A 23,054-nucleotide genomic window follows, 5' to 3' on the forward strand; every position below is an offset into this window, starting at 1 on the left:
AAATATATGTAGGAATAAACCCTGGTCAAATCAACTTCTAATACTTCAAGAACAAAGAGCAAACCTCTCATAATAGTTGTCTTTCTTTAAAGAAACAAAGTTTCTCAACAGGCTGGTATCATTATTATTCAAATATGCAATGATAATCATAGAATCCATTGGGCAGAACCCTTATGAGTATTGATAGGTAGAGGGATCTGGCTGTACAGATACACAGGTCACTGAAAGTGGCAACGTAGGTGGAGAAGGTAGTCAAGAAGGCAAATGGCATATTTGCCTTCATCGGCCTGGACATTGAGTTTAAAAATTGGCAAGTTATGTTACAGCTTTATAGAACCTTAATTGGGCTGTATTTGGAAGAAAGTTTTCAATTCTGGTTGCTACATTACTAGAAGGATGTGAAGGCTTTGGAGAGGGTACAGGAAAGATTTACCAGGGTGTTGCCTGGTACAAAGGGCATTAGCTATGAGGAGAGGTTGGAGAAACTTGGTTTGTTCTTACTGGAACGATGGAGGTTGTGTGGTGACCTGATAGAAGTCTACAAGATTATGAGAGGAGTGGACAAAGTGAATAGTAAGAAATTTTTTTCCAGGGTGGGAGAGTCAATTACTAGGGGGCATGTGTTTAACCTGCGAGGGGCAAGGTTTAAAGGAGATGTACGAGGCAAGGTTTTTACACAGAGGGTGGTGGGTGCCTGGAACTCACTGCCGGGGGAGATAGTGGAAGCAGATTTGATAATGAATTTTAAGGGACATCTTGACAAATACATGAATAAGATGGGAGTGGAGACATATGATTCGTGGAAGCATAGAGGGTTTTAGTTCAGTCAGGCAACATGACTGATGCAGGCTTGGAGGACTGAAGGGCCTGTTTCTGTGCTGTAGTTTACTTTGCTCTTTGTTCTCTTAGTTCGTAGAATCCCTACAGTGCAGAAGGAGGCCATTCAGTCCATATTGCCTGCACTGACAACAGTTCCACCCAGAACCTATCCCCGTAACCCTTACTAGATATTTACCCAACTAATCCCCCTGATCTACTCATCTTGGAACACTAAGGGGCAATTGAGCATGGCCAATCAAATTAGCTTGCACATATTTGGAGCATGGGAGGAAAGCAGAGAACCCAGAGGAGACCCAGGCAGACATGGGGAGAACGTGCAAACACAGACAGTCATCCGTGGCTGGAATTGAACCTGTGTCCCTGGCACTATGAGGCAGCTGTGCTAATCACAGTGCAACTGTGCCGCCCTAAATGATGAGCTATTTGTTTTTAAAAAAGTTGTAGAAAAATAATACATTGAGCCCAAACATTCTCACTCTAAGCTAATTTTGATGTTGTGTGGTCGCACAGCATTTAGTCCATCAGGATTAAATTGCTTTCACTTTATTAATGAAAAGAAGCATTGATGGAAAGTAGATGTACTTCAGTTTCCCAACTACAGCAATTTTATGATGGATTTGCAGAAAATAAATTGTGGTTTACTTAGCAAAAATTCTAGGAATAAGAACTCAGAAATTTCATTAAGAAATTAAGGGTAAAGGCACTTTAGATACTGAACCAAATTTCTACGTAAGGGATAGTGATTTCTGTGTAAAATCTCCTGAAACACCAAAAATGAGGATGTTAGATTGAATTGGTGGAGCTGGGCCCATGCTGATTGTGCACACTTACTCATATGATTAATCAATAATCAAATTAAATAATGCTTTGAGCCTTGTATCAAAATTAGCTTAGCAGGAGTCAGGATCTATTTTTAAACTAACAAGCTTTGGACTGTTTTTATTCTCTGTATGGCAGAGAAAGCAATAAGTTTATGGTTGATGAGCTGTAAAATAGTGCATCTATGTTGTGTTGTATTCTATGCTGCAAGCCATGGCTCTGGTCAAGACACAAAATGAAAGTGAGCATTCTTCTGAAATTCCACGGGACAGTCATTAAACTTGAGGTCTGGGCTAACCAAAGCTTTGTCTTCTTTTGCTGTCAGGCCACTCTGCCTGATGGTGCTGGGGGTATGATTGTCAGTTGGGGCATGTGCCCAGAAATTGGAAGGAGCGGATCACAATAGTGAAACAGAAACTGTGCTTGTGGGAGCGGCAATCCCTCCCCGTTGTGGGTAAGGACATGGTCATCAGGTGTGAGGTGCTCTTGGTTTTGCTCTATGTGTGTGTGTATGAGGTGGGGGGGAGTTAGGGGGTGCAGGTCTAGCCCATATTCCCCTCATCACCATGGTGCTCAAACGAGCCATCTTCCACTCTAGCTGGAGATTGAAAATGGATTTAATTGGTGGAGGTGAACCCATGGTGATTGTGTACACTTACTCAATTAATCAATAATCGAACTAAATGATGTCTTGAGCTTTGTGTCAAAATTATTGGACCGTGTGCATGTGTGTGTGTGTGTGTGTGTGTGTATGTGTGTGTGTGTGTAAATGATGGACACATTGTGTAGCTACGCTAGGTGTTACTTATATGCTGAGGGGCTATCTGTGCTCAGTATTGCAAAGGGTGCGTCCATCCACATTGCTGCAGAGTACTGCAGCCAGTTGGATTGTGCTGTACCTTGTGGAGGAGTCTGTGTGGGAAAATAGCTTTGACCACAACAAGTCCATCAGGCAGTTGTCAGCACATAACTTCCTCAAGGCAGTCTGAGAAAAGGAAATATGGTGGATCCTGTTTGATGATTCCCTGTGCAGATTGTCAAAACCATTTGGCAGAATGTGCAAACTCCTGTCCAGCACTTTCAAACAGTACCAAGTCATTACTTGATGAGTGGTAAAAAAGGCCTTCCCCATCAGATTCTTCCTGCGTGGCCAAAATCTCACCACTTCCAATGCCCTTGACGTGGCTGCAGTGGGGTAGAGGCCATTACCTCCCTCTCTCAGGACTGAATCTGTGCAAAGCAGATTTGGAAGGCTATTTGACATGAAATGTCAATAAACATTGTAAATACAATCTCTAAAGGCAAGTGTAGCTGGCCACCTCATATACTCTAATGAAATAAACTGATCTGTACTGTGACGTATGTAATGATAAATTTGAAATGTGTTATGTGTCTTTACATATTTTGTAAAAAAAAATTATTTTTGGGAAAAAAATGTAATTAAGCTTTAGTTAAGACAAATATAACCAGGCTATGCATCTATAAGTCATGGCTCATTTCATTGATAAAGGAAGAAAGAGGGTAAATACTTGATCTCTTGTTTATGCACATATGGCTACATCATGCATTGTTAAAGTAAATAATGTTTTGGTAAAAGAGCAGCTCTTACAAAACACTGTGATCTTACTGCCCATTGACACCATGCTCTCGGTGCAGAGAAGACAGAAATTTTGGCCGCAAGCCATATCTTCATTCACTGCAGCGGGATGGGAAAATCCTGCTGGTGTGAAAGGTCGGAAAATTCCAGCCATCAAATTCGAACACCTGAAGTATTTGCAGATCTTTGTCATGTCGATGAAAGACCAATGATTATGTTTGGAGGAGATATGTTCCATCTTAGAATGCTTATTGAAAGGATTAATTGCTTTCACTTTGGTCTCTCAAAAAGTCATTTATGCAACTTGAAAATTGATTTGAATCATAAGGGCCTAGGATGACTCTCTATGTGGAGTTTGCACATTCTCCCCATGTCTGCAAGGGTTTCCTCCCTCGCTTCAAAGATGTGCAGATTATGTGGATCAGCCATTCTAAAATGCCCCTTAGTGTCCCAAAGAGTGTAGGTTAGGGAGATTAGTAGGATAACCACATGGGATTATGGGGGTAGGGTAGGGCTCTGTTGGAGAGTTGATGCAGACTCAATAGACTGAATGGTCTCCTATGAATTATTCTGTTGTAGAGAGTCTATGATTATATTCTGTGACAATTGTATAAAACCACACAGCATACAATGAGGATGATTTTCAACTCCTTAATATTACATGAAGTTGAAAACATTTCCCACACACTGAATGCTGGAATACCACCTGATGTGACATTTTCAGAGATGGGCGGCTAGGATCCCAGTCTAATCAAAACATTTAAACTGAGACACCATGCTAGTTATAAAACCTGAATGCCATTTGTATCTAAAAGTTCTCTCTCGGATACTGGATAGTGAGTTGAAGTGGATACCACTTGGAACATGACACTATACTACTTGCTGTTAAATGCACATCACTGCCCCCATCCAGATTGTCCCTCCTATCCCGGCCAAAAGTTTGAAGATTACCCCACCAATTTTCCCCCTTCACAATCTTTCTGTGTACATTTCCTGCAAGTTGGAAGTCTGTCCAAAAATACTTAGTGAGGATGAACATAAATATAGTTCAGGCATTCTGCTGGAGCTATTGGACAGGATTTGCCCTTCTCACCTGAGGCGCATGACTCTTGAAAATCCTGTCCATGCCTTTTGGATATAACGTGTGTTTATATATTATTTATACACTTTAAATGTGCTAACTTCCAAGGAAAATTCGCTAATTGTAAAAAAAATTAAGCTAATTTGTTTATGTCCTTATTAATGTTGTTTCAGATTGTAATATCCAGAAACTTTCCCCTAACCCTTCACTGTGTGTTAATTTAGTTATGAGGAATCGTGGAAATGTTAGCACAGAAAGCAGTTCATTGTACTTGTGCGACTGCTGGCTCTACATTAAAGCTACCTGTACTAATCTCATTTTCTTCCTCTTACTTTATATCCTTTTGATAATTTTCATGCGTTGAAAAACTCTCTCTTTGAGGTCATGACTGACTGCTCAACAATACCCTGTGCTAATGCATGCAATGATTTCCACTCTTTTCTTTCTGTCTTCCAGGAATTCCTCTATCCAGCCCCACTGCTGTATGTTTAATAGTGCAGAACCATTTTTTTGTGATAGTGTCTTACATTGCAAATCCATCTTTGAAACTCCAATTATCAATACCCACTGCAATCCCTGACTCGAATGTTACTATCATTCCTGTTCTCTTTTCATTTGTATTTCACTTATTAATGTCACTACATAGAAAATAGGAGCAGGAGTAGGCTATTTCCACTTTCCCCTCATATCCTTGGATCCCTATAGCCCCAAGAGCCACATCTAACTCCTTGATGACAAACCAATGTTTTGGTCTCAACTGCTTTTTGTGGTAGAGAATTCCAAAGGCTCACCCCTTTCTGGGTGAAGAAATTTCTCCTCATTTCAGTCCTAAGTGGTTAACTCTGTATTTTCAGACTGTGAGCTCTGGTTCTAGACTCCCCAGCCATTGGGAGCAGCCTTCCTGCATTTACCCTGTCTAGTCCTGTTAGAATTTTATAGGTTTTGTATGAGATTTCCACTCATTCTTTTAAACCCCAGCGAATATAATCCGAACCAATTCAATCTCTCCTCATATGCCAGCCCCGTCATCCCAGGAATTCCTCCGGTAAACCTTTGGTGCACTCTCTCTATTGCAAGAACACCCTTCCTCAGATAAGGAGACCGAAACTACGCACAATGTGTGGACTCACCAAGGCCCTGTATAGCTGCAGCAAGACCTCCCTTCTCCTCTCACTATGAAGGACAACATTCTCCTCACAGTTCACTCTCCCACCCAGCTTTCTATCATTTTCAAATTTGGTTATATGACATTTAGTTCCATTATCTAAATCATCAATTTACATTGTGAATAGCTGGGGTCCTAGGACTGATCCCCACGATGCCCCATTAGTCACAGCCTGACATTTAGAAAAAGACCTATTTATTCCTACTCTTTATTTCCTGTCTGACAACCAGTTTTCTATCATTCTTAATACATCCCCAATATCATGTGCTTTAATTTTACATGCTAATCTCTTATGTGCAACCTTTTCGAAAGCCTTCTAGAAATCCAAATAAACCTCATCCACTGACTCCCCTCATCAACTCTACTATTTACATCCCCAAAGAATTCCAGTAGATTTGTCAAGTATAATTTCCCTTCAATAGATTCATCCTGACTCTGTCTGATCCTGCCACTGTTTTCCAAGTACTCTGCTATTAAATCTTTGATTATGGACTTCAGCATTTTTCTCACTATTGACGTCAGGTTGACCGGTATATAATTCCATTTTCCCTCTACTTCTGTTTTTAAATGGTGGGGTTATATTAGCTATCTTCTAATCCAGAGGAACTGTTCCAAAGTCAATAGAACATTGGAGGATGGCCACCAATGTATCCACCATTTCCATGGCCACTTCCATGATTACACTGGAATTCAGATTATCAGGCCCTGGGGATTTATCAACCTTCAATCCTATCAATTTCCCACACACCATTCCCCCACTAATACTGAGTTCCGCCCTCTCACTAAACCTTGTATTTTCCAACATTTTTGTTACATGATTTGTGCCCTCCTTTATGAAGACAGAACCAAGGTATGTATTTAGTTGATCAGACATTTTTTTGTTCCCCATTATAAATTCCCTTGTTTCTGATTGTATGAGCACAATCTTTTTCTCTTCATATACCTATAGAAGCTTCTACAGTTTTTAAGTTCCCTATAAGCTTACTCTCGTACTCTGTTTTGCCCTTCTTCACCAATCCATTTGTTGCCTTTTGCTAAATTCTAGACTGCTATCAATCCTCAGGTCTGCCGGCTTTTCTGGCCAATTTGTATACCTCTACCTCGGATCTAACACTATCTCTAATTCTCTTTGTAAGATCACCTTTCCCATTTTACTTCTGGAGAGGAATGAACATTTGTTGCAGTTCACCCATGTGCTCTTTGGATGTTTGTCATTGCCTATCCACTGTCATCCATGGCAAAAAGAAAAATGAAAAGGATCATTGTTTAAAAAAAAGTATAAAAGGATGGAAAATAATTCAAAATGAGGTTACAATCAAACTTTGTGTTTCGTGAACATGACAGAATGTAATAGAGGTGTGCTTCGACAATTTGACAAATTGCCAGTTGTCTGGTAACCTACTTACTTGTAGTCGAGAATAAACAGTGTAATATTCGATCCTTGTTTATTATAAGCTTGAAAGTTGTGTATTGCTCCGTCCAGTTTTTAGGTGTGCTGTACTGTTCAGGAAATCATAGACAACTTGGGCTGCATGGTGGTACAGTGGTTAGCACTGCTGCCTCACAGTGTCAGGGACCCGGGTTCAATTCTGGCCTCAGGTCACTCTCTGGGTCAAACTTCGCTGGTGTGGAGTTTGCATGTTCTCCCCCTGTCTGCATGGGTTTCCTCCGGGTGCTCCCAAACTCCAAAGATGTGTGGGTTAGGTTGATTGGCCGTGCTAAATTGCCTCTCAGTGTCAGGACAATTAATATGTGAGGTCATGGTGAGAAAGCCTGGGTGGGATTGCAGACTCGATGGGCCAAATGGCCTCCTTCTGCACTGTAGGAATTCTTTGATTCTGTGGATGTTATTTCTAATTGCTTAAAGTAGATTTTACATGGATAAAGTTTTCAATTTTGATTTTAATTTCTTTATTTCTTTAAGTAAGAAATGTGGCTTTTAAAAATTTAATTGAAGCCATTTATAACCGAACCTTTTATACCAGATAAATTCCTGATTTAGAAAAAGTATGATTCCTACAATCTATCTCATGTGAATAACCTTTTAAAAAGAAAATGCACATCCCTTCTTGTTAGTGGCTGTGGAGCTGCAAAGATTTGAGTGTGTATGTGGAGGAGTGGATATTTTTGAAATGATCACTGATGTTCTGCAGTCTCTGGAAAAAATGAAAGGTTTGCGTAAAGTGTCTCTCAGGAATATTTCAAATGCATTTCACACAATTACTTACTGTGATGACTCTTATTACGTGGAAAAGAATTACAGATCTTTCAGTGCACAATAAGACACCATTAACAGCAATAAGACATTCCATATTTTGGGAACACAGCAAAAAATGTTTGACTTTTTGCAGCACGCTTGACTTCTCTGCTTGAGTTTCCTGACCCTCTGCAAAATGCCAGCCTAATCCATCTTCTGCTATGTAGTTTGTATCTGCATCAAAGCCTGTGTGGATAGATAATCATAGAATCCTAGAGCACAGATGGCCCATCTAATCTGCACCGATCATAATCCCGCCAGGCCCAATCCCCATAACCCCATGCATTTACCTTAGCTAGTCCCCTTGACATTAAGAAGCAACTTAGCATTGTCAAGCCACCTAACCAGCACATCTTTGAACTGTGGGAGAAAATCCACGCAGACATGGGGAAAATGTGCAAACTCCACACAGACAGTGAGCCAAACCGGGTCCCTGGTTCTGGGGGGCAGCGGTGCTAACCACTGTGCCACCCATAAGGTGAAGAAGTGATGGAAATGGCCCTGCGTGTTAACAAAAAAGCTTCCACATTCTGATGGCAGGATGGGGCTACATTTCAAATATCCAGAGTGGGCTTAACAATAAAGGCTTTTGTAATAAAAGCAAAATACTGTGGATGCTGGCAATTTCAAATTTAAATATAAAGGCTGGGATTCTCTGCCAGTGCTTGCCCCAAAACTGGAAAATCCCGCCCGAGGTCAATGGACTTTGCATGGTCCCCCCATCCCCATCCAGTGTGATTCCTGTGGTGGGCAGGATGGGAGAATTTCCCCTAAAATGTTTTGGAACAGCTCTGCAGGTCTGCCAGCATCTATAGGCGAGAGAAACAGAGTTCATGTTTCGAGTTCATGTGACTCTTCTTCAGAGGCACAGAGAGATGAGGCCTTTTGGTTTTCTTCTGAAGTTGGAAGGGTTACAATCTATTCACTTTAGAAATAACTTTGGATGTTCGACTAATTGATTCACCGATTGTTGCTCTGGCAGGCATTTGACAAAGGCCCATCCTTTTGCGGTCCACATGCATCTTTACCAAAATAGGCACATGTAATTATGAAAGCTTGAACTTGCTGTACAAGACCCATTGTGTTGTAGAGCTTGGCGATCCATGAGTACACTTTGTATTACATCTACTAGTCCCACTCTACCACTGCCTGTAGAGTTTTACAGCACAAAAAATTGGCCCTTTTGCCCATTGTGCCTGTGCCGACCATCAAGTATTTATCTATTCTAATCCCATTTTCCAAAAGTTGGCCCATAGCCTTGAATGCTATGGCATTTCAAGTGCTTATCTAAATGCTTCTTAAATGCTGTGACGGTTCTGGCTTCTGCCACCTTTCAGGCAGTGAGTTCCTGATTCCCACCACCATCTCGATGAAAAAGTTCTTGCTCAAAGAAATCCCTACAAATTCCAGTTAAAACATGCAACAGCTCAATTTTAATGACAATTCTTAGGCATACGATGCAGCCTTTGTAGCAACACTGGTTGTACAGAATGTGGTTCAACACTGTCATTCTGAAAACTAACTTTGATTTAATAGAAACTTCAAAGTTTGCAAATAAGCTGTGGGGGTTGGGCAGTTGGGGGGGGCGCAGATGAAGGGTTGGAGGTGTAGTGGGGTGGCTACCCACCATTCACAGAATTGACTACTGCTGCGACCAGCCTTAACACTATGCTTGAAGTTTGCAATGCCAACTTTACAGTGCTCATGGCCTGAAATTGGACTTATGCCAAGAATATTGAAGGGAGACATTTATGTTTATGAAGTAGACAAAGATGAATGCCGAAACCTTACACCATCCGTTTGTGCAGAAAATCTTGCCAGAATGTATGCTATTCAGTCATAACTAGTGCTATTAATTTATTGCTTATTCTTTCAATTATTGACCCAATGCTAATAAAACTGAAAGAACTGTTCACAAAATAAATGATGTGGTTGTCAGCATGCTAACTCAACTGCTATAGATTTATTAGACAAACAACTCAACTCTGTTGTCAGGAACAGAGGGATTGGCTTAATTTTTTTGATAGTTTGGAAGGTATTGTGGAGGGTTATAGTTGGGCCATTCTGGGTGGCAGACAAAGATTTGTGCAGACTGAATCTTGTGCTTCAGTTTTCTTGGAGTTCAGGTTTGTATGCGATGCCGGGAATTCTCTAATCAGAAGGAGAACTGCGGCTCAGGGCTTGGAAAGTGGGGGGAGCATATCCTTATTCCTTATCCCTAACTCTTTTTGAAGGAATGTAGCGATGGTGCTTTTTGTAATTGTTGACCATGAGTAGAGGAATTTGAATGGGCCATCGAAGGCCATGAAATATGGTATTCTTCTATGCCATCTAGTTTTCATGGAAGGAGAATTAAATAGATTGTGTTAGTGACACACATTTCTCCCTGTTAGGTTTACCTTGTTGTGCTCTGCTCAAGTGGTGCATAACACCCAGACAGTAACGATGAAAATCTAACCCCCTCCCCCACCTCTGAGGACATGGGAATAGAAAATCCCACACAATTTGACCAAATGTCTTTCCTGCCTCCAAGATGACTACCAGGGCAAGAATATTCACATCACTGCAGGGATACATGATATTGAAGTGTTGCCCTTGGGTGGATATATGGATGTTACCCATTTAAGTTGCTCTATCTTAGACATCATTAATGTTAGTATTAAATAGAGAAACCTGTGCATCGAAAACTTCTGATCTTGTCCGCAGCTGGGATTTTCTGGTTCCACTGCAGTGAATGGAGTTTTGGTGAGCCATAAATTCTCCATTCCTGCCAGCAGAGGGGTGGGATTGGATGAGACTGGAAAATTCCACCGGTGGAGTTTATTAGTTTGAGAATACGGAAGAACTTGGCTTTGAGGTTAAGGCCTGAATTCACATGGAGTTGTGGGTGGCACAGCGGTTTCCTCAGGTCCTAGACACTTGGTTTCCTTTGTGTTTTCAGTTCACATTCGCAGCAAGCTGTGGTGCAAAATATTGCTGAGATTGAAAGGGATGGGCAAGTCTATCTAGTGACTTTGCTAGAATAACTCCTACAGCAAATTATTGCCCAATAACACTTTGCAATTCTTTTCGATAGTGGAGTTCAGTCGGGTGTCTTGGACAATATTTATTTCTCAACTAATATCACTAAGCAGGTTACCTGACAATTATCACATTGTGTTTCTCTGGGATGTTGCAAATTGTTTGCCGCATTTCTGACATTCTAACGGTGATTGTGTTTAAACAAAACATTGCTGTAAAGTGCCAGTACATTGGGGCACTGTCCCTTTAAGGGAATGGATCAGGTTACCTGGGGTGTGGGATGAGCTGTTGGGAACCGCCCTGAGTGGGTATGTTTGGAGGGTGGAGTGAGTAGACTGAATAAAGATCTCTGTTCCCTTTGCCAGGCTGGCTGTGGAGTAGCTATTGAGGAAATACTCAGTACTGAGAGATTTAACATAAAAAGCGGGATTTTACAGCCTCGCTCGGACGAAACTGGAAATTCTCGCCCACGGTCAATGGAGATTTCTGTTGTCAGACCCTTACCTGCACCGATTCTAACGGGTGAGGTGATTGAGTGCCAGCCACAGTGTTTTGGTTCATTCTGATATTGTTGCTGGCCCTAACAAAAGATTTTCTTTTTTGAGACTGTCATTGAATTTATCAACAGGGGAACAACAGTTAAAACAACAGCAACGATTCAACAGAATCTCTTGATTTTCCTTGGCCCAATTTTACACCATGTTATTACCAAATTATCCTGCTATTAGAGAGCATAATAACTATAGCACTTGAACACGTCTAGAGCAGATTACTGCTAATCAGAACTTGTATGTATGTTATTTGCTTAGCAGGGATGTTTGTAGACTGTGTTTTGCGCACTAGGTGGAAGTCCCTATTGAGATGGTGCTACATCAATAAAACGTTACACTAACTACACCTTTTCTGCATTTGGTTAATTTGTTGAGAAAGGGAAAGGTATACATCAAAAATTAGGTTACTCTATCACTGCCAGTTTAGTAGATGACTATTGTCTGCATTGACTCTATGGTTGGAATTCTCCCACCCAGCCTGCCACTACAATTGTAGCGGGTGGGTTGCAGACAATGTGGAGGCCCATTGACAGTCAGGTGGGAAAATCTGGCTTTTAGACCAGCGCAGCCAGAGAATTCGACTATACCTTTACATATTGTGGAAAAAACATGTTTTGGTTGCCGCTAACTCAGTGAAGTAGAGCGTGGACCTGTGTTAAGAAGAAAAATGACATGATCAAATTTGAAGTTCACATAATAATATTGTGGCTCTTATTTTACACATGTGAATAATAATTTTATGGTGCTTCCACAAATATCTACAATATGTCTACATCCAAATGTAGCCCTCATATACGTTACTGCACAGCATACCACACTGTCCTATTTTAACTTGTTATTCTTTGCTTACCTTTGTAGAGACAAGCTTCTTACTTGGAAATGCTCAGATTGTAGACTGGCCAGTAGTTTACAGTAATGATGGATTTTGCAAGTTGTCTGGATACCATCGGGCTGAAGTAATGCAGAAAAGCAGTACCTGCAGGTAAATGGAATATTTTTTACTGGTTTACTTATGGCACAATTGCACTCAACAATGGTGTATGGCTTATGAATGTTTGGCTCAGATTATTACTTTTAATGGAAGCAAGCTGATGGGATCATGCATAAGATATTTTCACGTGGTGAATCTGAAAGCCAGACTGGACAATCATCAGCAAAATGACTTGAGAGCTGTCAATGGACACAAAACCATGATGCTATCAAATGGTGGAACAGGTTTGATGGGTCAAATTGCCTATTCCTACACCTGCTCCATATGTTTTCATTGGAGGCATCCTCAATTCAATGCTACAGGCCCACATTCTTGACTTTATATTGTTATTTTATCAGCCTCTTGGTGCTGCTGCTACTGTGGCAGCTTTAAAGGGCAAATGCATTTAAATGTTTTCCACTTGGCAAATCCCTGAAAGTCATATAATAGTAATATTATGGAGGGGTGGTAAACTATATGACCATAAAACTATAAGAAATAAAGTTTATTTATTAGTCACAAGTAAGACTTACATTAACATTGTGATGAAGTTATTGTGAAATTCCCCTAGTCGCCACAGGCCAGTGTGCCCGTTCAGGTCAATGCATCTAACGAACATATCTTTCAGAATATGAGAGGAAACCAGAATATCCAGAGGAAACCCATGCAGACATGGGGAGAACATGCAAACTCCACACAGACAGTGACCCAAGCTGGGAATTGAACCTGGGTCCCTGGCAGTGTGAAGTGGCAGTGCTGACCATTGTGCTACCATGCCATCCACTAGGAATAGGAACAGGAGTAGGCCATTTTCAACCCCTCGAGCCTGCTCCGCAATTCAATAGGTTCATGGCTGATTCAATATTCCTCACGTCCACTTTCCTGCCCTTTCCTCGTAATCTTTGATTACCTTACTGATCAAGAATCTATCTATCTCAGCTTTAAAAATATATAAGGGCTCTGCCCCACAGCTCTCTCTGACAAGGAGTCCCAAAGACTCACAACCCACAACCTCACAACAGACACATGAGCGAAGCAAGGATGGAGGATTATAGTAGAGGGTATTAAATAGGGTCAGAGCCTCGGGACGACACCGGGAATGTAGTATTATATGTTAACGTATTGTCTTTTTATTCCACAGGGTCGGTCCACCTTGTTGTCAAACGAGGGGCATGCACACGGTGGGTCGTGCGTGGGCTGCTCTTGGAGGTTCCGGGAGTGGCCTAGTACTTCGTGTTGGTGTGCGTGCTTGATCCTGGACCGGTAGACGGGCGCCGCAACAGCTCGGTGACTAGCACTGCTAGCTGTGCAGATACATGGATTTGGGCCTGTGTCTGTGGGAGTTTGCGCATTCTCCCTGTGGTTGCGTGGGTTTCCTCCGGGCGCTCCGGTTTCCTCCCACGCCCCAAAGATGTGCTCTTAGGCTGATTGGTGTACCAAATTGACACTATTCTCCCCTGAATCTGGCTACATTAGGGGTTCCACTCACATACACACAGGGCAGGGTAGGTGTGGGAAGATGCGGCGGCGTGGGCTCGTTGGGCCGAAGGGCCTGTTTCCCGTGCTGGGATGTTCTTTGTTCTTTAACCTTCTGAGAGAAGAAATTCCTCCTCATCTCAGCCTTAAATGCGTGGTTGAGGTGTGAGGAGGAAGTTCTGCGGGAGGGTCTGTCTGGGTCTTTACAATAGTTACCCAGAAATTAGGAGAGATTTTAACTCTTCTGACATCTTCTGGATAAGTATTGGTATAACCTTGTCAGAACCATCAGAAGTTTGCGATTTTAAATCACATTTTCGGATGGTTCTCAGAGCAGGGCAATTGTCCAGAGGAAGTCTGTGCTTCTGGGCATTTGCCATGGAAACTCTTATCTATAAAGTTCGAGAGGGATTGTCTGGAGCATCGTAACGACACTGGGGAACTCAAAAGTTATAGCTCAATACTGTATTGAATTCAAGACCAGAGTTGCTCACTCTTGAACAGGAAGATTTGTATCGACTTGCATCTGATTTGCAGAGTAGAGGAACTGAGAAGCTGAGATCATTCCAACATCCTCCACAGGACTGGGAAAGCTGACGCCAAATACCTGGTGACTTTATGGGCAGGATAATACAGCATCACTCGACCCGAGATCGGAAAATTCCGCCTGAGATCAACGGACCTTCCCATCGTCTGCCCCTCTCCCGCTCCGATTCCCGTGGTGGGCGGGGCAGTAGAATGGCAGTGTATATCTAAAAATTAAGTCAGCGTGCCTTTACACACCCAGATTAGTTCCTCAGCCACTTTTGCCAAAAGTGAAAAAGGAAATTGACTCAGTGTTGAAGGAATAAGTTATTTTACCTTTGACAGAACCAGCAAACTGGTCCTTGGGGGCAGTCCCAGTATCAAAACCCAACAGATCTATCAGAACTTGCTCAGGTTTTTACGCAGCTGATTGAAGAGGCAAATTGTGAAATTCATCCTATACCATCTGTGGACGAGAGTTTATCTAAATTGTGAAAGAGTTAATTCTTTGTGAAGCCTGATTTAAATGGTGATTTTTGGCAACTACTCCTTGATGAAAAGTCGAAGTTGCTCACAACTTTCATGACACCCACTGTTCAGGAGGTTTTGTTTTAACAGATTACCTTTCAGCATCATGTCAGCACCAGAAATCATCCATGGGAGAATGTCCAGCACTCAAGAAGGACTGGGTGCAGTCGCATGTCACATAAATGACATCTGGATTGATGGATCCACTCAGACAGAACATGGCTGTCCAGACATGAGTCTGGAGCTATACTGCAACACTAGAAGATGCAGAACTTTCACTTAACAATAAATGCAAATTTTCGCAGCTGACTGTCAAGTTCTTTGGACGTATTGTGAATGCATCAGGTGTCAGAGTTCATCTACAGAAGACAAGAGCAATCAAGGAGTTTCCAGCTCCTTGGTACGTGACTGAGTTCCAGAAATTCATGGAAATGATAAACCAGGTTGGAAAGCTCCTGCCTAACCTAGCTGTCATGAATGTCAGCTGTTCTGATAGGGCAATGCCTGATGCTGTGTGGAAGCATTGATGTGGAGATGTCAGCATTGGACTGGGGTGGGCACAGTAAGAAGTCTCACAACACCAGGTTAAAGTCCAACAGGTTTATTTGGAATCATGAGCTTTTGGAGCACTGTTCCTTCATCAGGTGAATATTACTGGGAGGAAGCATGACAGAGGTGCTTTGAGAAAATCAAAGAGATGCTGATATCACCTGATATTTTGTTCACTGTGATCCAGAGATACTGACTGTCATTACTGCTACTGCATCTTCTACAGGACTGGGAGCTGTAATCTTTCAGGGACTGATGAATGGGAAACATCGACCATTTATTATGGAGACTAAACAGAGGTATGCAGTGATAAAGAAGAAGTACTAGCTGCTGCGTGGGCTTGTGAGGAGTTCATGGATCATGTTCTTGATTTCTACTTCAAGATAGAGACACATCACAAGTCTTTTGTGATGCTCTTAAATTCTAAGGAATTAGCAATTAAAAATGCCTTCCTGAGTACAATAATTTGCCATGAGGACGATGTTGTTTGATGCAAAGCCAGAGAATTTTCCAGGAAAGCAGAAGAACATGGCAAATGTTTTGTCCCGTATCTTGGACAAAGTGATCTAGCCCTTGCATCATCCACAACCACAATTCTACCAGCAACAACTCAAATCAGAGATACATAGAAATCTGATGAACAACGTGCCCAGGTCCAAGAGTACTGTGTCAAAGGGTGGCCAACATACATGCCACACAATCCCATTCTCAGACAGCACCATAAACAGAAAGGACACCTCAGTGTAGATGATGATTTACTCATCTGTGCCGCTACAGTGGTCATTCTGAGAATTCTGAGACACGACATCCTCAACGACTGATCTGAGGATACTTAAAGTACCACAAAATGTCAGCCACATTAAGATATTCCATTTGGTAGGCAGGTCTCTCACAGTCGCTGAAAGGGTCTAAATCCAGCCGTGTTACATGCATTATTCATCACCAGCAGATATGAGAACAGTTGATGTCATCTTCCTCCCTTTCAAAACCATGGGAATGTCTTGGGGCAGACCTCTTTAAACACAGAGGCAGGATGGTCCTCATGGTAGTGGTCTACCAGTCCGGATGGATAAAAGTGAAGCAACTGCAGGATCACACTGTTGAAACAGCTGAAGGAGATAGATCCCAGATCTTGTAATCTCAGACAAGAAGCCCCAGTTTGCCAATGAATATTTTAAAGAGTTCATGACGTGATTTTTCCATGCTACCCTCAAGCCAATGATAAAATTGAAAGAGGAATGCGTACAGTGAAAGTATTGCTAACGAAGAAAGGTGATATTCAACTTGCACTTCAGGACTATTGTTCAACTCTGCCCCAAAATATGAGCTTCTTGAGAAGGAGACTGAGAACTGAGGTGGTCAGGAAGGCGAATGGGATGCTGGCCTTCATAGCGAGGGGGATTGAATATAAAAGTAGGGAGGTCTTGCTGCAGCTGTATAGGGCATTGGTGAGGCCGCAGCTGGAGTACTGTGTGCAGTTTTGGGCGCCGCACCTGCGCAAGGATATTTTGGCCTTGGAGGGAGTGCAGAGGAGGTTTACTAGGCTGATACCGGAGTTGAGGGGGTTGAGCTATGAGGAGAGGCTGAATAAACTAGGCTTGTACTCGTTAGAGTTTAGAAGAATGAGGGGAGATCTCATTGAGACGTATAAGATGATGAATGGGATGGATAGGATAGAGGTGGAAAGACTCTTCCCGCTCAAAAAAGACAGTAGGACTAGGGGGCACAGCCTCAAGATAAAGGGGGGGCAGTTCAGAACGGAGTTGAGGAGGAACTTCTTCACTCAAAGGGTGGTGAATCTCTGGAATTCTCTGCCCGTTGAAGTGGTGGAGGCTGCCTCGCTAAATATTTTTAAGAAGCGGGTTGATGGGTTTTTGATAAGAGAGGGGATTAAGGGTTATGGGGAGAGGGCGGGAAAGTGGAACTGAGCCACGACAGATCAGCCATGATCTTATTGAATGGCGGGGCAGGCTCGAAGGGCCAGATGGCCTACTCCTGCTCCTATTTCTTATGTTCTTATGTTCTTATGAACTGAACTTTCTACTCTCACACACATACACGCACACACTCAGACCACAACTACATGCTGATGGCTTGGACGAAGTGTGAGAGAAGGAGGAAACATTACATTCCAGCCGGATGTGAAACAACGATAAACATCACAAGGCATGCAGCCTGCTGGATCCCCCACCGGGAGAGCCAGTTTGGAGCCAAGGACAAGCTGGCTATGGACAAGTGGTTGAACAGACACTACATACATGATTCATCACATCCAAGCAGACAATGTTATCGTAAGGTGGAACAGATTTGCACTATTTTCTTTTATCCTATCATGAAATGTGAACGTCACCAGTGAGGCCAGCAATTTTTTAAATTGCCCATCTCTAATTGCCCCCTGAGAAGGTGGGAGTGAGCTGCCTTCTTGAACCGCTGCTGTCAATGAGCTGCAGCAACATCCATTGTGCTGCTGGGGAGGGAGTTCCAGGATTTTAACCCGGTGACAGTGAAGGAACGACGATGTAGTTCCAAGACAGAATGGTGAGTGAATTGCAGGGGAGCAAGCAAATTCTCCTGTTATCCTATACAGCCTGCTGCACTGTGGAAGCACTCATCCACCCAAACTAACTGGCTAGAGATGCTGTATTCATCCACAATCCAGATGGCAACCTGACTGGGGAACCTGAGCCAGCTATCAATCCATCTCCTATTCAGTGGAGTCTGAGAGACCAATCGTAGGACTCAAAACCTCCAACCCCCTACAGAAAGAGAAAAGAACCGATCCTGATAGACTCGTGAAACTGCCACTGTGGATATGGAATCATAGAATTCCTACCATGCAGAAGGAGGCCATTCGGACCATCGAGCATGCACCAATTTTCCAACTGAGCATCCCACCCAGGCCCTATCTCCATAGCCCCACATATTTGCCCCGCAAATCCCCCTAACCTACACATCTTGGAACACCAAGGGGAAATTTAGCATGATCAATCCACCTAACCTGCACATCTTTGGAATGTGGGAGGAAACCAGAGCATCTGGAGGAAGCCCACACAAACATGGAGAGAATGTAGAAACTCCACACAGACAGTGACCCGAGGTTGGGATCGAAGCTAGGTCCTTAGAGCTGTGAGGCAGCAGTGTTAACCACTGTGCCACCATGCATTTCTAAGAGGAAGGGCGGCAAAAAAAGAGGATTTAAGAGAGGAAAACAAGATCCAGAACTGCAACACACCAGAATATGAAGTTATGGTTTGTTTAGTCTTTGCATGATAGGAATGGAAATCAAATACTTGTGAGGAGATGTGGTGTAATTGGTTAATTGTAGCTAATATTCTCCTCAGAAACTGTATACATCACCACAGAAAGTGATGTAACATAGCATGATTTAGTCTTTCTTGTACAGCTTCAATAAATATGTAAGCCATCAGTAAAATGTGTCTCAATGAAGGCTGAGTTTTACAGGCCCCTACAGACTCAGTTGTATATTCTGCGTTCGTCAAATAATATTGAGAATATCATACTCACCACTATCCTTTTGAGGCAATTAGGGATGGACAAGGGCTGACCTTGCCTGCAATTTTCACATTCCTTGAACAAATCACTTTTTAAATACAATATACAAGCTTATGCAGTTGCCATTAACTCATGTTTTCTGAAGCTGATTTTTAGTTTGAACATTGAAAGGGTGATAAACACGCAGTTTATATTTACTTACTATAACACAATCTCATTACTTGAGTTACTGGCACTTTGCTGAAGCTTTTTCCTTTGCTATGTCCTTGTCTCAGATGTCACTGTTGTGTGTACGCAGAGAAAATAAATGCTTAAGTTATTGAAATTATTTCCAGGATCATTTTTGAATCAGTTAAAAGTAAGAGACTGATTCAATAAATGAATTTTCCTTCCTCTTAAACCATTATTTTTAAGTTTAAGTAACAGCAGCAATACTAGCTTAAGTGCACATAATTAGCTACAACTATTGATTTTAATGTTTTCCTTCAGGTAGTAGAAGAATGACACAAAACTTATATGAAAGTACAGAGAACTGTAATTAATAGTCAGTAATTTCCTTCACAAATTCCTTATTCTTTTGCACTGATCTAGCATCCTTATGCCATATTGTGCTGCTACTTAATTTTGACCAGAAGACCATAAGATATAGGAGCAGAATTAGACCATTCGGCCCATCAAGCCTGCTCCATCATTAAATCATGACTGATAAGTTTCTCAACTCCATTCTCCCACCTTTTCCCCATAACCTTTGATTCCTTTACCAATCAAGGATCTATCTATCTATCTATATTAAGTATACTCAATGACCTGGCCTCCACAGCCTTCTGTGGCAATAAATTCCGCAGATTCTGGCCAAAGAAATTCCTCATCTCCGTTCTAAAGAGTCGTTCCTTTATTCTGAGGTTGTGCCCTCGAATCCTAGTCTCTCCAACTAATGGAAACATCGTCCCCATGTTCACTCTATCCAGACCTTTTAGTATTCTGTAAGTATCAATGAAATCCCCCCCCTCATCCTTCAAAACTCCATTGGGTACAAACCCAGAGTCCTTAAATGCTCCTCACACATCAAGATTTTCATTCCCGGGATCATTCTTGTGAAATTCCTTTGGACCGTCTCCAAGGCCAACACATCCTTCCTTAGATATGGGGCTCAAAATTGCTCACAATATTCCAAATGTGGTTTGACCAGAGCCTTATAAAGCAGTACATTCCTGCTTTTGTATTCTAGTCCTCGCTAAATGAATGTTAACATTGCATTTGCCTTTCTAACTATCAGGTCAATCTGCAAGTTAATCTTAAGAGAATCCTGAACAAGGACTCCCAAGTCCCTTTGCACTTCCAATTTCTAATTCTTTCCCCAACACAGCCTATGCCTTTATTCTTCCTACCAAAGTGCAAAGTGTCACACTTTCCCACATTGTATTCCATCTGCCACTTCTTTGCCCACTCTCCTAAACTGTTCAAGTCCTTCTGCAGCTTCCCCACCTCCTCAATACTACCTGTCCCTTTGTATATCTGCGAACTTAGCCACAATGCCTTCAGTTCCTTCATCTAGATCATTAGTGTATAATTGAAGCAGGTCACCAGGAAAGTCTTGCCTGTACACGTTCTTGGAGTAAAAAGGGGACCTTGTTTGTACTTTGAGAGATATTGCACTAGAAATTGGAAGAAATAGGTTTTGTTTAATCTGTGCTTGTTACAGTTTAGAAGGATGAGGGGGGGGATCTTATTGAAACTCACAGGATACTGCGAGGCCAGGATAGCGTGGACATGGAGAGGATGTTTCCACTACTGGAAAAACTAGAACCAGAGGGCACAACCTCAGCCTAAAGGAACGATCCTTCAGAACAAAGATGAGGAGGAATTTCTTCAGTCAGAGAATGGTGAATCTGTGGAACTCTTTGCCGCAGAAGGCTGTGGAGGCTAGGTCATTGAGCGTCTTTAAGACAGAGATAGATAGGTCCTTGATTAATAAGGGGATCAGAGGTTGTGAGGAAAAGGCAGGAGAATGGGGATGAGAAAAATATCAGTTATGATTGAATGGTGGAGTAGATTCAATGGGCCAAGTGGCCTAATTCTGCCCCTATGTCTTATGGTCTTATGTGCTAAGTTTCTTTTAGCAATCAGTTTAATTGCTGATGGCATTCATTGCTTTATCCTGGTGAGGTTTATAAAATAAAATGATCATAGTAATACATAGAAATCAGCATGGTCCTTTTGTGGGCTATAATGTTTATAGAGCGGCCAAAGTAACCTGAACTGCAAAGAATAAATGCAACAAGCCATTGCAGAGAATTGCATACTTGCAGTACAATATTCTGAAATTAAATTATGAACCATATTAGAATCCATTGCTTTTGCTGAAACAATTCAACTACCTGGGGTAGAACTCAAAGAAGACTCTCAGTTTATTGCTCTGTCTGGGACATAATGAGGGAAATCTACTTTCTTTGTATGGTTCAGCAACCCTGTGATTAAACAACAGGATCACTCCTCTGTGATAACGGAACAATAGCCAAGAGGTAATGTGGTGAATTACTGTAAGCCTAAGTTGTAAACATAGCCTCAAAGATTCAGCTCCGAGGTTAAATTGTAGATTGCCATAAAATGTGAGAGTTGACATTGTTCACGCTTTGGTGGATATCAAATTTAATTGCCACTTATACAGAAGAAATTCTTGCCCATACTTTCTACTGCACATGTAAGCTTGGATTATTACTTCATAGAAGAGTACGGGGTAATATCTCTGTCTTGGTTAGTGCTATTCAGTTATTTTTGTTAAAGTTTAATCTCAGTAGCTCCAACGCCTTGGCTTTTTTGTATGTGAAATGAATTTTGGAGAATGATTCGTCTAATGATTTAGCTCTGACCTGGGAGTTAGCTGCCAAAGATGGAAGGTCATCTCAATCGTAGAAGCCTGTCGTGGAACAAGAGCAGCCAACTGTCTCTCATAACATTGCCCACTGTTTGCATTTAAGATAAACACTAGACTAGGAGAAGGAAAGGGACATTTGGACAGACGTGGAATGCATTGGGTCAGTGAAGACCTGACTAGATTCTGTCCACTTTGGAGTTTGTTGTAGGAAAGGAGATTGCTCACTTGTGTTGTGCTCTGCAATTTATACAGTCAGAAGGAAAGGATTCACTTTTGAGGTAATTTATACAGTCGAATGATGATTATTGGCATTGGCTTTTAGGACAAAGATCTGAGATGTTGTAATGTTCTAGGATGGCTACTGGATTAAAGAATTAGTCCTTTAGTTGAAGGTAGTGGAAAAGTAGATAGATTGTGGATGCCGGAGGCGATTCTCCCCCAAAAATTCTAAGTGTCAAATTTGTGTAAAAACTGGAGTAAATACCACTTCTTTTTTCTTTCAAAATCAATCTCCCACACTCCAGGCACTGCGGAGTGCATTAACGTGAATCACACTGAAATTCAGTGGACGGGGCCTATTTACACTGGAGAGGCCCGCAGCATAGCTCTGAGTGACCCACTGCGCATGTGCCAATCTGTCAATGCAAAAATCGGTACATGCGCAGTGGCTCTGCAGTGCTGGTCTCCTAATTGCCAGTCAGCTCTATTGATGGCCTGCAACTCTTGCATTGCTGGCACTCTGACCGCCTCCCCCCCCCCACCCCCTGATCGCTGGCCCCCCCGAACGTGTCTGGGTCAGCCTCAACACCATCCCCATCTCCCCCAGTCCACCTCAATGTCCCTCCACAGCCCTTATCTCCCCTGCCCCCGCAGTCCCAACTGCACCCCACCACCCCCCGAAACCCTGACCTCCCCCAGCAGGCTGCCCACTCCCCCCCGCCCACTCGCTGGCCTCCCTCCCTCTGTCACTGATCCTGAGTGGAGAGTGGCAGAAGGAAACCCCCAACCCCTCCAATCTCCCCCCAGAGGCCCCGCCCCCTTGGCACTGCCTCCTGAGCATTGCTACTTTGTCCCTTGGACAGTGCTAGAGAGCCCGGGCTGGCACTGCCAGGGTGGCAATGCCCCAGGGGCAACACTCCACCCTGGTGCCCAACCCTCTGCGGGGGGGTCTCAATGGCCTCCCTTCACTCCTGCGGGGGGGGGGGGGGGAACGTCAGCCACCAGCTCCCCGCAAGTGGGGAACTATAGTAAACTCTGCTGGAGTGAAGCACCTCGGTGGGGGTGAGT

The 23,054-nt window shown here is 42.6% G+C and overlaps 1 protein-coding gene across 2 annotated transcripts in view; it reads left to right on the forward strand.

Annotated features, from left to right (window-relative positions):
• The window catches only part of LOC145352483 (voltage-gated delayed rectifier potassium channel KCNH5), a 302,642-nt gene that overhangs the window by 27,565 nt on the left and 252,023 nt on the right, over positions 1-23,054 (forward strand). For both annotated transcript variants that reach the window (XM_080202395.1, XM_080202397.1), the window contains exon 2: positions 12,190-12,313. In XM_080202395.1, coding sequence (XP_080058521.1) covers positions 12,190-12,313 — 124 coding nt within the window. The remainder of the gene's footprint in view (positions 1-12,189; positions 12,314-23,054) is intronic.

The sequence above is a fragment of the Carcharhinus amblyrhynchos genome, chromosome 14 (genome assembly GCF_965287045.1).
Source record: "Carcharhinus amblyrhynchos chromosome 14, sCarAmb.v2.hapA, whole genome shotgun sequence".
Lineage (NCBI taxonomy): Eukaryota > Metazoa > Chordata > Chondrichthyes > Carcharhiniformes > Carcharhinidae > Carcharhinus > Carcharhinus amblyrhynchos.